Source organism: Sminthopsis crassicaudata, chromosome 3 (assembly GCF_048593235.1).
Source record: "Sminthopsis crassicaudata isolate SCR6 chromosome 3, ASM4859323v1, whole genome shotgun sequence".
NCBI classification, from domain to species: domain Eukaryota; kingdom Metazoa; phylum Chordata; class Mammalia; order Dasyuromorphia; family Dasyuridae; genus Sminthopsis; species Sminthopsis crassicaudata.
In genome coordinates, this window is record NC_133619.1 from 15,201,118 (window position 1) to 15,216,573 (window position 15,456).

At 36.9% G+C, this 15,456-nt stretch overlaps 1 protein-coding gene across 1 annotated transcript in view; it reads right to left on the reverse strand.

Annotated features, from left to right (window-relative positions):
* Window positions 1-15,456, reverse strand: part of VEPH1 (ventricular zone expressed PH domain containing 1) — a 189,035-nt gene that overhangs the window by 23,087 nt on the left and 150,492 nt on the right. Inside the window, 1 exon segment of the mRNA XM_074298072.1 lies at window positions 12-129. Coding sequence (XP_074154173.1) covers window positions 12-129 — 118 coding nt within the window.

A 15,456-nucleotide genomic window follows, 5' to 3' on the forward strand; every position in this document is an offset into this window, starting at 1 on the left:
GGGACCCTTACCTGTTGCCTTTTCTGGATTATTGCACATGAAGCACTGCCACGCGCCTGCTTCCTCACTGAAGCCAAACAAATCAAAGAATCTCACTTCCTCCAGATGTTGCTGCACCTGGTCCAGGTCCTAATTCAGCAAAGAAAACACAAATAATAACAACTTCTCTGATTCTCTGATTGTTCCATGCCATGGGATGACTGGGAAACCGGAAAATGAATCCCTTCATTCATGTAGTTTCTTAGTAAATAGTTGCTGAGTGTCTATTTTATCAAAGACTCTGATTGACACCCTGTGGTCAGCTCCAAATCACACAAATAAACACCAGGAGTCTGCCCTGATGTCTGCCTCCGAGAACATATCCTGTGCTCTCAGAGTTCTCAGAGGCTACGCCATGGAACATGACCCTGGTGAGGTCTGCAATCACAGCTTTCTCAGTATTTCCAAGTGCTTGATAAACCACACCTCTCAGGGTCGGCAAGCATTGTTTCCCATCTTTAAGATGGAAGGAATACAAAGGCTTGGAGCAGTAATCTTCAGTGTTTTTGTTTAAAGCTGGGACACAGCCAGGATCAGAATTCTGGAGTGCCAATTTCCTATTTTTTTCCTTCCTTTCACAGGTGTGTAGACTTAGTGTCTTCCTCTACACAGACTACAGCTCCAAAATTCTCCAGCAATTTCAGAATTGGACTTCATAGAGCTTTAGGAGGAGCAGAGATGTCAAGGTCAAACTCAAGTGGAAAGGGATCCCTGGAGTCATGTATTGATTTAGAAAACCACAAATGAACATTATGTATGTTGTATTGTGTGATGTTTGTTTTGTTTGAGCTTTGTTTTGAGCTAACTGGAGACATCCCAAGTTGTTTCCCCAGTTTGATTCTTATCTGACCAGGGCAAGCTGTGGAGTTTTGTGGCTAGGAGGTTATGAATTTGATTCCTCTGAGTTCAATCCCAATGTTCTTATAGAGGAGGAAACAGAAATTCAGAGAAGGTTAAATAGGTTGTCCAAGAGGCAATAAGTAGTCCATTTGAATCTAGGATCTCTGACTTCTAATCTAATTCACCCCCTGTTGCCTCTCTTTGCCTCATTCAGCTAGCCAAGAGTAATTTTGACAATAGTACTAGAATTTGAAAGGAATTTCTAGAGATTTCTGAATATTGAAAACTTGCCAGGTCTTGAGTCAGGAAGATTCATCTTCCTGAGTTCAAATCTGCTTTAGACATTTATTAACTTGAGCCAGCCACTTAGCTCTATCTGCTTCAGTTCCCTCTTCTAGAAAAGGAAAAAGAAAACTATTTGAATATTTTTGCTAAGAAAACTTTCAAAGGGGTCACGGATATTTGGACATGGCTAAAAGGACTGAACAACAAGAGCAACTTTGCCAGCTTGCTTTCAGGAAGTGAAATTTCCAGGGCTTAACTCAGTGGACAATAATTGAACTTCAAGGTCCAAAGTTTGAGGACCAAGTCCATGTGAAAATATACTAATGCCAGTAAGGGCATATTAAGGAACTTGTTAAGATGCTTTCTTAATAGTTAAATCCAGGATCTCAGGTATTTAGAAAGTGTTTATTCTAAAATTATACATTTATGTGTATTTATGTCACTTTTTGGAATAATATTCCTTAAGATAGCGATCAAAGTATATTTCAAGGTTTGGGATTATGGTGGCAAAAAAGATATTCATCATTTCTGTTTTCAGGCTTAAATCTATGAAACTTTTATTTGACCATTTATATAGTACTTCTCTATTTCCCCACATGATTAAGTATCAACCTTTCTTTTAATCAGGACACAGAAATTATCTATTGGCAAAACAAAATAAAATTATATCCAAGGCTTCGTGTTTGTTTTTTTGTTTTTGTTTTCCTGATCTTAGACTACAGGTTCTTAAGGCCTTTGTCTATTAGTCACTTTCTGGAGTGAATAAGATACTTTAGAAGTTATGCTACCTAAGCAGGCTTAGTACCAAGGAGCATTGAGGGACAGTGTTTCAGGAAAGGGAAGACAAGATGAGACTTTAAAAATTGGTGATCAGAAGTTTTAAGGATGGAATCTTCCAAGCATTTGGAATTCATGATTGGAGTCCCATGAAAAGATCCTCAGATGAGTTTTTTTTAAGACAAATTCAATTTGGGTGGGCAAACATTTCTATGGAAGGAGAGATTTGAAGACACTGACTCACGTGATATAGTCTGGGATTTTTGCCACAGCTTGTGAGAAGCTCTTAGGACCTCCTTGATTTCCCTACTTTTCTTGCTAACAAGGTGTTAAGATTAAGTCATTTCTATCTGTGGAAGACAAGTATTGTCGATGCCATCTACATCTAGGTTCCATAGGGCAAAGCTTTGGTTTGCAGTAATCTTTCAGTTTACATAGTGGTCATTTAAAAAAAAAGCTTAAACATGTACAATCCTTTTAAACATAGTTTCGTATTTGTCATGTTGTGCAAGAAAAATTAGACCAAAAGGGGAAAAACTACGAGAAAGAAAAAACAATCAATCAAAGAAACGAAAATGATGAAAATCCTATTCTTCGATCCACATTCAGTCTCCATAGTTTCCTCTCTGGATGCAGATGGCATTTTCCATCCCAAATCTATTGGAATGGTTTTGAATCGCTGCATTGCTGAGAAGAGCCAAGTCCATCAACATTGATCATCACATAATCTTGTTTCTGTGTACGATATTTTCCTAGTGCTGCTCACTTCACTCAGCATCAGTTTGTGCAAGTCTTTCCAGGCTTTTCTGAAATCAGCCTGCTCATCACTTCTTATAAAACAATAATATTCCATTATGTTTCTATACCATAACTTATTCAGCTATTCTCCAGCTGAAGGGCATCCACTCACTTTCCAGTTCCTTTGCACAATGGTCTTTGATGAGTACACTGAGAGTTAAGTAATTTATTCAAAGTCACACAACTAGTCTGTGTCAGAGGCAGGCCTTGAATCAGATCTTCTTGACTTGAAAGCTGATTTGCTACCTTTGAAACTCCCCCATTGAACTCTCCCATTTTTTCTTGCCATTCATTTTTCTCTTTAGCCCTGCCCCCCTCCTTCCCTCCACACTGCCTAATTCTAACAATTGCTCTTCTCCCCCTCCAAAATGTTACCATATGTCATGTCTTAAACATTAATGAGAGTCAACATTAATTTAGTTTTGAATGTTATCTCAAAGTGCCCTTTGAGCTAGCTGGAGACATCCCAAGTGTCACAAATTCAGCAATCTTTGCACTCCAGGTGGGAGCCTCCTAAGTCGAAATCACTTCCAGGTATTTTTGCTGAAATGTGTATTGTATAATAAGCAGGAGATTAAACCATTGGCTTGGCAGGCAGTCCTCAGGGGGAAAGATAACTCTCCTTTGATACTTACATTCATCTGATTTCCCTCCAAACCAGGTTTTCAAAACAGAATGTTTTAGTCCCCTAAAGAGGCAACATGGTATAGTCCTCACCAAGCAAAATGCTCTCAGAATTAAATGTTCTTGGATTCATTTCCCCAATCTGGGACAAAAAGTAATAGTGAGGATGGGAAGAAGGCAAAAACATGTTCTGCCTTCAAAATATTTACTTTCTATGGGAGAGAACACCAACCCCCCCCCAAAAAAAAAAAAAACTATGCAAGTTAGCTCTACATGGTCAATGGGAGATAATATGATGATTGATATGAATAAGAATAATAATATAAATAATATGAAAAAGTAGACAGCAGCTAGGGTATGATAGGAAAAACCTTCTGTAGAAGGTGGGATTTGTGCTGAATTTGGAAGATATGACCCTGGAAAGTCCATCGACTTTTCAGCATCCCTGAGTTATTCTTTAAAAGTACATTCAATAAAGCAGAAGCTATACTCCTTGGCAAAAGGAGTTCCTTCTACAAATGAATTTTTGTTGTTGTGGTAGAGTCACTTCAGTCATAAATAGATCCCCCAAACAGCTCAAATTATCTCTGGAAGAAAGGAACTTCTTTGCACATAAAACAATTTGTTTTATATGAGGACAAGGGTTAAACTAAAAAGAAGTATAATGTGTCAGGGAGAGAAAACAAAAAATTCTTTTTTGAATATTTGATTAAATGAGCATTTTTATCTCTTTTCACAAAAGAATATTAATGGGAAGAAGAATTGGGAAATGGAATAATCTTCTTGTTATGTGTCTTAAAAAAATAATCTGGGAAGCCTAGAAAGGGGAGAAGATATTCACAAGCATTATTTGGCTGACAAATGACAGCATGAGTCAACACAATGGAGCCTGATATGGGGGAGAGAGTCTCTGGTTCTTCTAACATCATCGATGTCTGCTGAAATAGAACTCTGATGCAATTTTCCAGAAATCAGTGAGAGTGGCTAACATCTGGAAGGACTTTAAGTTCTGGCAAATTTAAATTCTGTTCCAAAGTGATTTGTGAGTGGAGGTAGGCTACAGGATTGGCTAATGTGCCATGTATGCCGGCATCGAGCACGTTCGACACAGGCACATATTTCCCGGCCAGTTTGAGTAACACAAACAAGAGAGGGTTTTTCCTTTATTTATTTAATCCCCAATTTATTCACCCAGGAATAAGAACTTAATATTTCCAGAGTTATTACTATGTGACTGCATTCCTATTCTATGGGATATGAAGGCAAAATACTATGGATGAATGCAAAAGGAAAGGACATTTCTAAACTATCTGTGGCCTGGTTTCTAAAACATTTTGAGTTTTCAAACTTCTGAAGCACGTTACCATGGAAATGAAAGAAATCACTCATTGGGTTCTCAGAGCTTCTCCTCACAAAGAATGGTAATAGTAACCATAATAGCAGTCATTCATTTTTATAGCACTTGGAGGTTTTCAAAGTAATTTATATACATTATTTCTTTTGTGTAATAGGAACACACTTGCACCGGTCATCATTTATCATTTTCATCATTGTCACGTAACTATCATTCACAATGAGAGTGGTTTGCTCCTCCAGCGGACAACATCTTCTTCATGGCAGGAGGTATCTTTGTGGAGTCTCCCTGTAGTGCCTTGTAGAGTGTTTTGAACACAGTGAGTGCTTAATTGATTCTTGCTGTCAAAGGTGTATAGAAATTTTGAGATTATGTTTATAGACGTTGATCATAAGAATGTGATTTCATCTGATTCCTTCCAGGAACCACAGAAGCCAATGAGGTCTAACTCCCTCATATTCTAAAGGAAAAACACCAGGTAAAGTGGTATGACTAAGGTCATCCAAAGAGTGTCAAAGGCAAGATTTAAACCCAGGCCTTTTGCGTCCCAAAGTCAATATTCTTTTTATTGTAAGTCTATGTTCATCTTAGCTCTCTGAGTTACCATTTTATGTTCTATACAATTAAAGACCATGAAGTGTTTCTAAAAAATTCCTTTTAGGTTTATTCTTTTGCTATTCTGCTTTGATCTTTTTTAAAGTAAACAATTTTATATAAGGCTTAATAAATCAAGTTTCTCTGAATCCATTGGAATAACCTATCAAGAACTATCACTATGTAGATGTGGCTACAGAGAGGAAGCATGTTCTTTTGGTTAGACTGCTGGAACAGCAATCAGGAGAGAGCTAGATTTCAATGCTGCCACAAGTCTTTTAACTTCCTTGATTTCCTCATCAGTAAAATGGGATAATAATAGCATTCACTTACTTCAGTGCTTCGGTAAGGATCAAATGAAATAATGCACTTCAGGCAATTTGCAAACCTTACTGTTCAGTCATTTTCAGTCATGCCTGAGTCTCCATGACCCCCACCGAGGATTGTCTTAGAAAAGATACTGGAATGACCATAAACTTGGGATGGAAAATGCCATCCTCACCCACAGAGAGAACTATGGAGAATGAATACGGATCAAAGCATGTTGTTTTCAACTTTTTGTTTTTTCTTTCTCTTGGTTTTTCCCTTTCTGGTCTGATTTTTCTTGTACAACATAACACATATGGAAATATGCTTAAAAGGATTGCACATAGTTAACCTACCACAGAGTGTTTGCTGTCTTGGGGATGGGGCAGGTAAGAGAGAAAGGGAGAAAAATTTGGAAAACAAAATCTTTCAAAAATGAATGTTGTAAATTATCTTTACATGTATTTGGAAAAATAAAATACTATTGAGGAAAAAAAATACTTGAGTGGCTCCCCATTTCCTGTTCAATTCATTTTATAGTTGAGGAAACTGAGGCAAACAGGATGAAGTGACTTGTCCAGAGTCATATAGTCATTGAATGCCTGAGACTAGATTTGAATCTTGAGTTAGAAAGACTTCAAGCTTGCTCTCTGCACTATATCACCTAGCTGTATCATAGAAATATTATCATCATTATTTATAATTTGTGTGTATAAAATGTCAATATCCTAAGGAAAAAAGCTTCTCTGAACTTATAGATTTGACCTATTAGAAGACAGGCCAAAGCTCATTTGCATTCAGGGAAAGCATTTCATATTTTTAGGCAACCAAAGTTATGAGCTTACAAAAGAGATGATTGCAGTCATTCATGGGAATTGGAGGTATTTGGGCAATACCTTAGCAATAACCAGAGAAGCAATAACCAGATAACAGCAATAACCAGAGAAGCAAAAAGAAATATACATATATTTGTATGTATTTGTACAACTACATATATATATATATATATATATATATATATATATCTATAATATACATATATATATCTCAATATATAAGCACACAGATATAATATACATAGGTAGAGATAGAAACACACAAAGATAAATACAGAGAGACCAAGAGGAAGGGAGAAAAAGACAGAGAGGGAGAGAGATAGAGATAGAAAAACAATCAATCACACACACACACAGAAACAGGCTTGACCTTCACAGTAAAGACTCCTCTACAAATAATTAGAAAATAGGAAATGTTGATCATGAAAAATTATGTTAAAAGCAAAAGAAGAAAAATGAATGGGAAACTGGATGTCTTGAAGAGATTTTGAAGATCTACTTCAAGTTTATTGTGGTGCGATGAAATAGGGAAAGGAATAAGAAGATAATGAGAATGAGAAAAGCAGCTTAAAACCAAGGTCTGCCTCTCTTTCCTACCATCCACTTCTCTCTCAATATAGCATCCATCCTCATCAGTCTACTAAAATTGCATTCTCAAAAGTCATCAATAATTTAGTTGCTAAATATCACCAGGCTGGCCTGCCTCTTTAATCTTTCTTGACACTGTTGACTACTATCTCCTGAATACTTTTACTCCTTCCTCCCCTCCACCTCCCAGGCTTTACTTAACTCCTTTTGCTCTTTCCTGTTATGTTTTCTTTTTCATCTCAGTCTTTTTTTTTTTTTTGTTTTTTTTTGTTAACTATTTCTTTTGATGGTCCCTTATGTTTTGGTCTCAGCTCTCTTGTATTCTCTATCTCTCTTTATTGATATTATCATTCATGTCCATGGACTTCAACCGTAACTTCTTTGAGGTGATAGCGATATCTATCTCACTCTGGAGCTCTAGAGTTGGGATTTTTGGACACCTCAAATTCATTCTAAAACTGAACTTCTTAAATTCCTAAACCCAAACTTGTGAAGTTACTTTGAGTCTTTCTACTCCTTCATTTTGCATAGTAGTTACCAAATTCAATGAATTTTATCTTAGCATTTCTCTTATATCTGTTTTTTGCTTTTGAGTTCCATAGGACCACTTCATCACAGGCACTCATTACAAGTGGAAATGGCTAATGTGACAGAACAGGAAAATGATAAATGTTGGAGAAGATATGGGAAAATTGGAACAATAATGCATTGTTGGTAGAGCTGTGACTGATCCAGTCATTCTGGACAGCAGTTTGGAATGATGCTTAAAAGACTATAAAACTGTGCATTTCCTTTGATCCAACAATGTCACTATCAAGTCTGTATCCCAAAGAGATCAGTAAAAAAGGAAAAGGACCCACATTTATAAAAATATTTGTAGCAGCTCTTTTTGTGGTCCCAAAGAATTAGAAATTGAGGGAATGTCCATCAACTGGGGAATGGCTGAACAAGTTGTGGTATATGAACATAATGAATTACTTTTGTGCTACATAAGAAGTGATGAATAGGATGATTTCAGAGAAACCTGGGAAGACTTACATGAACTGATGCTAGTGAAATGAGTAGGACCAGGAGTAACAGCAATAATGTGTGATGATCAACTAGAATATTCCTATCTTTTCTCAGCAACACAATGATACAAGAAAATTACAAGGGACACATGAAAGAAAAGGCTCACCACATCTAGAGAAAGAACTATGGAGTATGAATGCAAACTGAAGCATACTATTTTCACTTTTTTTGTTTTTCTTCTTTGTTCTGAATCTTTTTTTTTTTCACATGATTAAATATTTAATATGATTGTACATGTATAACTTATACTGGATTGCTTGTTTTCTTGGGGAGAGGAGTAGAAAAGGAGAAAAATTTGAAACTTAAAATCTTATAAAAGTGAATGTGGAAGATTATCTTTACACATGATTGGGAGGAAAATACCATTAAGTGCAAAAAAAGTGAACAGTTGCCTCCTTGTAAAGATTCCTGCTTCTATTTCTTCCTTCCTAATAGACCATCTTTCATGCTGATTCCAGATAGAATCTTTATGTTAATCAATCTGATCAAAATTTTTCGCTGGTTCCCTGGGATTTAACCACTGAGAAAATTCAAACCTTAGCATTCAAACTGCAGGCATTGCCCTTTCTACCTGTCCAGATTTGTCTCATATGACACAATTTTATGTATTCTATGCTCTACTCAAACTCTACCACTTGATTTATTCTTTACCATATATCCCGGGCACTTTCATTTAAACTGTTCTCTAAATGTACTGTTTTCTCTTTCTCTCTCTGTTGAGTTCCTAAAATTCTTTAAGTTCTGACTCAAATTTCACCTCATCCAGGAAGGCTTCTTTGATTTCCTCCATCATGTTATTCATATGCTTTTTCACTTATTCAATAAGCACTCATTAATTACAGACACTATTTAGAGTCAAAAATGAAAAAGGAACCTACATACTATTAAGGAGAACATTAATATACATGTAAATAAAAGCTAAGATATGAGCAAACAAGGACAGCAGTATAGGTCTTGTAGGAAACAGCCCCTGCTATAGCAATTGGTGCTTGCTCAGATGCTCCCACAATACTGTAATGACTCCAAGGACAGGGCTGCCCTTAACCAAACTCTCATCCAGTTTCTGCCTTAGTGCTTTGTACACATTTAGTAAATGTTCACTGGATTGAAATAAGCAAAGGGGAAAGGGAGAAAAAAAGCCCAAAAAGGGCTTTCTTAACTAGTTAGTCCAATCTTCTTATTTTGTAGATGAGGAAATAGCTCAGAGAGCTTTAGAAAATTACCCAAGGTTATACAAGGAGTAACACGAAGAGAATTTGAACCCAAGTCTACTGACTACACCAGGGGTTCTCAAACTACGGCCCACGGGCCACATGTGGCCCACTGAGGATCTCTATGTGGTCCGCCAGGTTATGGCAAATGGGCTGAGGGGCGGACACAGAGTGTGACTTTTTGTTTTTACTATAGTCCAGCCCTCAAACAGTCTGAGGGACAGGGAACTAACCCTCTATGTAAAAAAGTTTGAGGACCAATGGACTACACAGTCAGTTTTCTTTCCTTTGTGCCTCACTGACTTAATGATTATGAACCCACATTCTAGTATGTGATAAGCACTTTCTTCTCTTTTTCTGTACCACGTGAAATGAAGAAACCATGGATGGATGCAACTGCAGAAGGATAAACTTTCATATGCTTGGACAGATGGTTTTCTTCTTACTTTAATATTTCAAAATTTTGGAGAAAGGAACCTTATTAACTTTAAGCCACTTCCTTCTCCTTGGCAAAGGATTGTGATCTGCTCACTGTGAATGGGTGAAGTCTTGCTTTGAGAATTGAAGGGTACCTTGGTATGTACCTGGAGTGTCAAAACTGAGCTCTCTACTTTGTTTGTTCTTAGAAATAAGTACTGACTTGCTCTTTCAAGTATGACTTGAAGAATATGCTAAAATGTTTCATTTAGTTTGAAAAGCTCATTTTTCTTACTCACCTAATAATAATAAAAAGAGAAATATAACAGAATGTGGAAAGTTGGCAGTAAAAATTGAGAGAGTTTAACTATGGCAGTCTATTAAAGATCTAACTTGCAAACATATGGAATCAGTAAAAAGCAACGGGGAAGGAGGAGAGCAGAGGAGATGGAGGTTAAAAATCAAACATGGGGAGTGTAGGATATAAAAAACAAAAACTCCAAGTTATGTTTAATTTCTTTGTAAATCAGTTTCCTTCACGTCTAAATCTATTATATTGAGCTATCAGTTGAATCTGTGCCATATGGATCAAGGACAAATTACGGTGAAGGATCAGCATCAAGAAAATTTAGAACTTTATTCTAGAGGTAGCACTAGAAATGAAAGATACTAATCCCATTTAAAAAGCATTTAGTTCTATGAACAAGGCACTGTTCTAGGTGCTGAAACAAAGACAGAATGGAAAACTCATCCCTGGCTTCAAAGTGCTTCTATTCTATAGGGGGAACACAACACACATGCAAATAAATATGTACATGATAATTGGAGGGAGAGAAAGCGCTAACCACTTGTGAGACTGGGAATGTTGTCCTTTAGGAAGTGGGATGTGACTTAAGCTTCAGTGAAAGCCATCATGTTACTCTTTCCCAACACCAGAAAGCAAAATGTTCTGGTCGGCTCTTTCCAATTCCTATCACATATTTCCTACAGAGAACATGGTGAACTGTTGACCAATTTATTATAGTCCTTTTCTAAACTACTTTATCAGCTAGAACATATTCTGCTTCATCTTTTCACAACTGGAATATAAGAATTCTTTGGCTACCATTAAGAAACTTGACAGATCACAGTAAAAGCTCACAACAGCCTCTGCTAGATCTTTAAAACTTAATTGGGTTGGGAAAATCAACCTTTCCAACATGGAAACATTGTATTTAGTGACATTTACCTTTTAATTACTGTTTTATTTTGTCAATGTAGACAATCTGAGAATTGGAAAATGTTCTAAAATTTTTTTTACACAATAAAGATATTACATTTAAAACTTTATTGCTCCAATATATCCAGGATTAATAGTTGTGTTGGTATGGAGACTCTTTAGATTAATGTAGAGAATGTGTAATGCTAACACAAAACCCTTTCACGCCTTCATGATTTACTGGGGTTGAAAAATTCACTAGTTTGTGGCCAACTTGGTGACCAGCACCTATACATTTAGTTGGATTGGTTTTAATATGGCAATTCACTTAATTTATCATATGTCTCATGCTCAAAGTCTTTCCAGATTAAAAATTCTAGGCTAATCTATTCTAGTCTATTCTGGTCTTTCCAACGGTTTTTACTCAATTTCTTTTTGGTGTCAGGCACAGGGCTGCGGCACAGGGCTACGGCAATTATGAAATAGTCCCTGTTCTCAAGGGGCTTTTATTCTTTGGGGCACCAACAGCTAGAGAGAAGAGGAAAAACCTCTTTCAGGATGGGCAGGAGATAAGGATTCTTCATAGAGCTAGTGAATGGAGGTGAAGAGTGAGAGCATCCCAGTCATGCAGGACAATCTACAGGAAATGGAATACTGTGCACATGGAAAAGGAAGTGGTCATCTTGGCTGGGATGTAGATTGTTTAAAGGCAAACAACAATTAATCTCTTCGTGGGATTTAAGGTGTCAATAAGGAAGTGTTTTTTTTTTTTTTTTTTTTGAGGAAGTGGATCAATGATTGCACTTAAAAAAATAACATCATACTTAAAATCTCACTAAATTTTTATGCTATATATGTATGTGAGGTTAGTTAGTTGCTTTGGTCAGAGCTATAAAAGGATCTCAGAAAGAGGGTTAAGATTAAAGGCAGATAATCTGGGGGAAGGAGGGAAAAAATTGGAACAAAAGGTTTTGCAATTGTCAATGCTGAAAAATTACCTATGCATATATCTTGTAAATAAAGCTATAATTAAAAAAAAAAAGAAAAAAAAGATTAAAGGCAGCTAGGTGGCAAAAAAGAGTGTTAGGTCTGGAATCAGGAAGATCTGGATTCAAATCTAGCCTATGGGACCCTGGGCAAGTCACTTGACCTGTGTTTGCCTTCTTTCATTGAGTATGAAATGGAAATTATAACACTTACCTCCTGTGAAGGGTGTGAGGATCAAATGGAATAATAGTTGGAAAGTGCTTAGCAGCACATGGTAGGTGTTGACTAATAAGCATTATTATATTATATAAACAATATTTCTCCTCAGCCTATTGACTTAGAAAAACTCTGACCCCAAGGCTCCAAATAGAACCATCTCTCAGCAAAGACTTTCTTAAGGAGAGAATGCACTAGCTGAAGTCTCTTCTACACATATACATTTGTTTCGACAATATTCAAATATGTACATGATAAAAATAAAGGCAGGTTGCTGTCAATTATGACAGCAACTTCCTGATGTGGGGAGGTGTTTATAGAACTGGTGAAGTCATCCTAGGAAGAAATGGGGTGTCTTTGCCTCTCGTTATTGATTTCCCTGTCAAGCCTAAAACAAGACAATTTTTCTGTGACTGAAGCCAATCTTTTTTTCTCCCTGAGATAGCTCGATATCATATTATATTCCCCAAAAAGTGAATAAGTGGCTCATTTGGGAAACTGTTCCAAGTTGATGGGGCCCGTAGTTAAGCTTTACACATAGCATGTGTTCTGTCTTTGGGAATTTGCTAATTTGCTGCCAAACTTCTAAGTTTTTGAAAAGACGCAACAAGATTGCAATGACATGAGAACACGGGAAGGCATTATAATCCATGTGTGCAGGACAGGTCCATCATGAGAGGAACAAAGGGGACAAACTGTACGTACAAAGGTACGAGGAGGTTCATAATGGGCTGGGTGTAGAGTTGCATGTGTGCAAGGGGGTGTAATGTGATTTGGAAATGCAAGCATGGAATGGGAGGGGCAAAGGGCAGCAGGGAGTGATAGGAAGCAGAGAGAAAGGAGGGAACACTGTGGGAGAATGGACAGGCGGTGATATGCACATGTTTGGGATGTAAAGAGACAAAAAGAAATGGAAAGGGATAATGAAGAGCACAGATGGGAGGGTGTAATGACCTGAGCAAAATGAGGGAAGTAATGAGATGCATAAAGGCAAGGATTGAAGGATGTGGATAAAGAGATTGACTTAAGAAGATGTGAGAACAGAAGGAAGGAATGGAGAAAAAAACCAGCAGTAAAAAGATGGGGATAATGAGATGGAAAATGGAAGGCTCTAATGAGATGCTGAAATTAAAGGGTGTCAAATGAGATGCACATATTTAAGGCGTAATGAGATGCACAAAAGGAAAGGGAGTGCATATAATGAGAGGCATAAACACTCAGACTTTTCCCTTCAGTTCTGAGCTTCGGAAGGATGTAAAGGCAATTCTAGTTGATTTAGAGCAGAGACACAAAATGATTAAAGGGTAAGGGAATACAATTTACAAAGAAAACCTAAAGGAGCTAGGATTATTTAGCTTGGAAAGAAGAAAACTTAGAGAGCTTTTAGCTTGGCATCCATGAAGCATGACTTGCTAGGGGATGGTGACCAGATGTTCTCTATCACCTTTGAGAAAATAATAAGAATAAATGAACTTAAAATGGAACATGAGGAATTTAGGGCAGATGCAAGAATTAAAAAAAAAAATCCGATTGTTGGACAGCGGATTGGTTGTTAGGTGAATTTATGACATTTCCTCTTGAGGGTGTGAAAACTAGGAGAGATTATACTAGGTTTTAAAATGGTCTTCAAGAAAAATATACATTTATTATTTTAGATGAAATATCATGCTATGGGTGAAATGTATGGATTAAAAGGGCCAATCGGTTGAAGAAGACTTTCTGTAAATAACTTTTATTGTAATATGAAGAGTACACAATCTGTCCTTAACAGAAGACAGAATAATATTAAGCTGGTAGCTTCCTTAAGAAAAGTCAAGTCAAGTTCCCAAGTGTGTACTAAGTACCTAGTCAAAAGTGCTAGTCAAAAGAAAGTTCTTGAACTGCAAGTTGCTCACGGTCTATAATGTTATTGATCAGCTCTTGTCTTCCTCTGCCTTAGTCTAAAGTACTAGAAAACTATAGAATGTCAGAGGCAGAAGAAGCTTTTAAGAATTATGTGACCGGAAAACAATTTGACTTTTAAGCAGATATAGTAGAACATATAATTATATGAGGATTGACTATTCAAAGTAGTAACCTTGGGAAATTCTACAGCTATCCAGTGAAATTGTTATGCTTCAAAATATCATTGGAACTTCAGGGGAATTATTTTTAGAAACTGAGACATTATTTTGTATAATCTCTATGGCTATCCTAAACTTTTGTTTGTTTTTTTTCTGGAAAATGGCTCAAATCAATTCCTCTTTTTGAAACTTCTGGGAGAACAAAAGACAATTACAATTTGTGAGTATAATAAATTGTGAGTTGTCTGGACCTAATTGTTTAGTTCCAGATGGACAATGCTATGTCTTAGAATAGTTTCAAAAAGAGGAGTCCTTCTCGCCCGTCTCCCTCAAGTGCTGTGAGGAAGTGAGGAAAGAATCTCTCTTTGGGACAAATGTCCAGCCTCCCAAAAGCAATTGCTTGAAATTGAATGACAAAGAAACTTTGATATTTTTTTTTAAAAAGCCAATCCCTGTCTTTTCTCAGGCTTACTTCCTTCATGAAGCTCTCCAGCTACTAGCAATCACTTAGTCCTTTGAGCCTGTCTGGTGACACAGTGGATGGAACTCAGAGCAAACAATAGAGTGTGAACTCAAGCAATGCACTGCCTCTGCTCCCGTCTCTCAGCAGTTCAGGTGACTGTTTTTTCCTGGTTCTGCTACCTCTCAGAGGGGCATCTCCAGTCATCCTGATCTCTATTTTGCCCCTGAAACCAGATGGTTCTGGAGGAGAAAGTGAGTCTGATGACTTTTCATAGCCCTCCCTCATTTAAAAGCAATTCACTTGCACAATGACACCACCTCATGACAAACAACAACCTTCCTCTTTTTTCAGTCTCTTTGTTGAATCATAATCAATGTTCTTTTCTCTCTGTTTCTTATCTCTCCTTGCCCTTTGTGCTGTAATCAGGAGGATCTGAATTCAAATCTTGCCTTGTACACTATACCAGCTGTATGACTCTGGACAAGTCATCTCTGACTTCTGATGTCTGATCGCTAGCAAATAATAATCACTAATGATCACTAAAGAATAAACCCATCCTTCCTTCTTTTTTAGGAGGCATACCTGTGGCATTGAGCTAACCTAGCATCTGAAATAATAACACTTAACTCACAGGAGTCATTGTAAGGATTAAAATAAAATAACATTTATGAAGTGCTTAAAATAAATCTTAACTATCATAATTATTCATTGATAAAGCACTTTACAACATTCAAAGCACTTTCATCTATATTATCTCCTATGAGTCAGGCAAGAAAGATACACCGAATT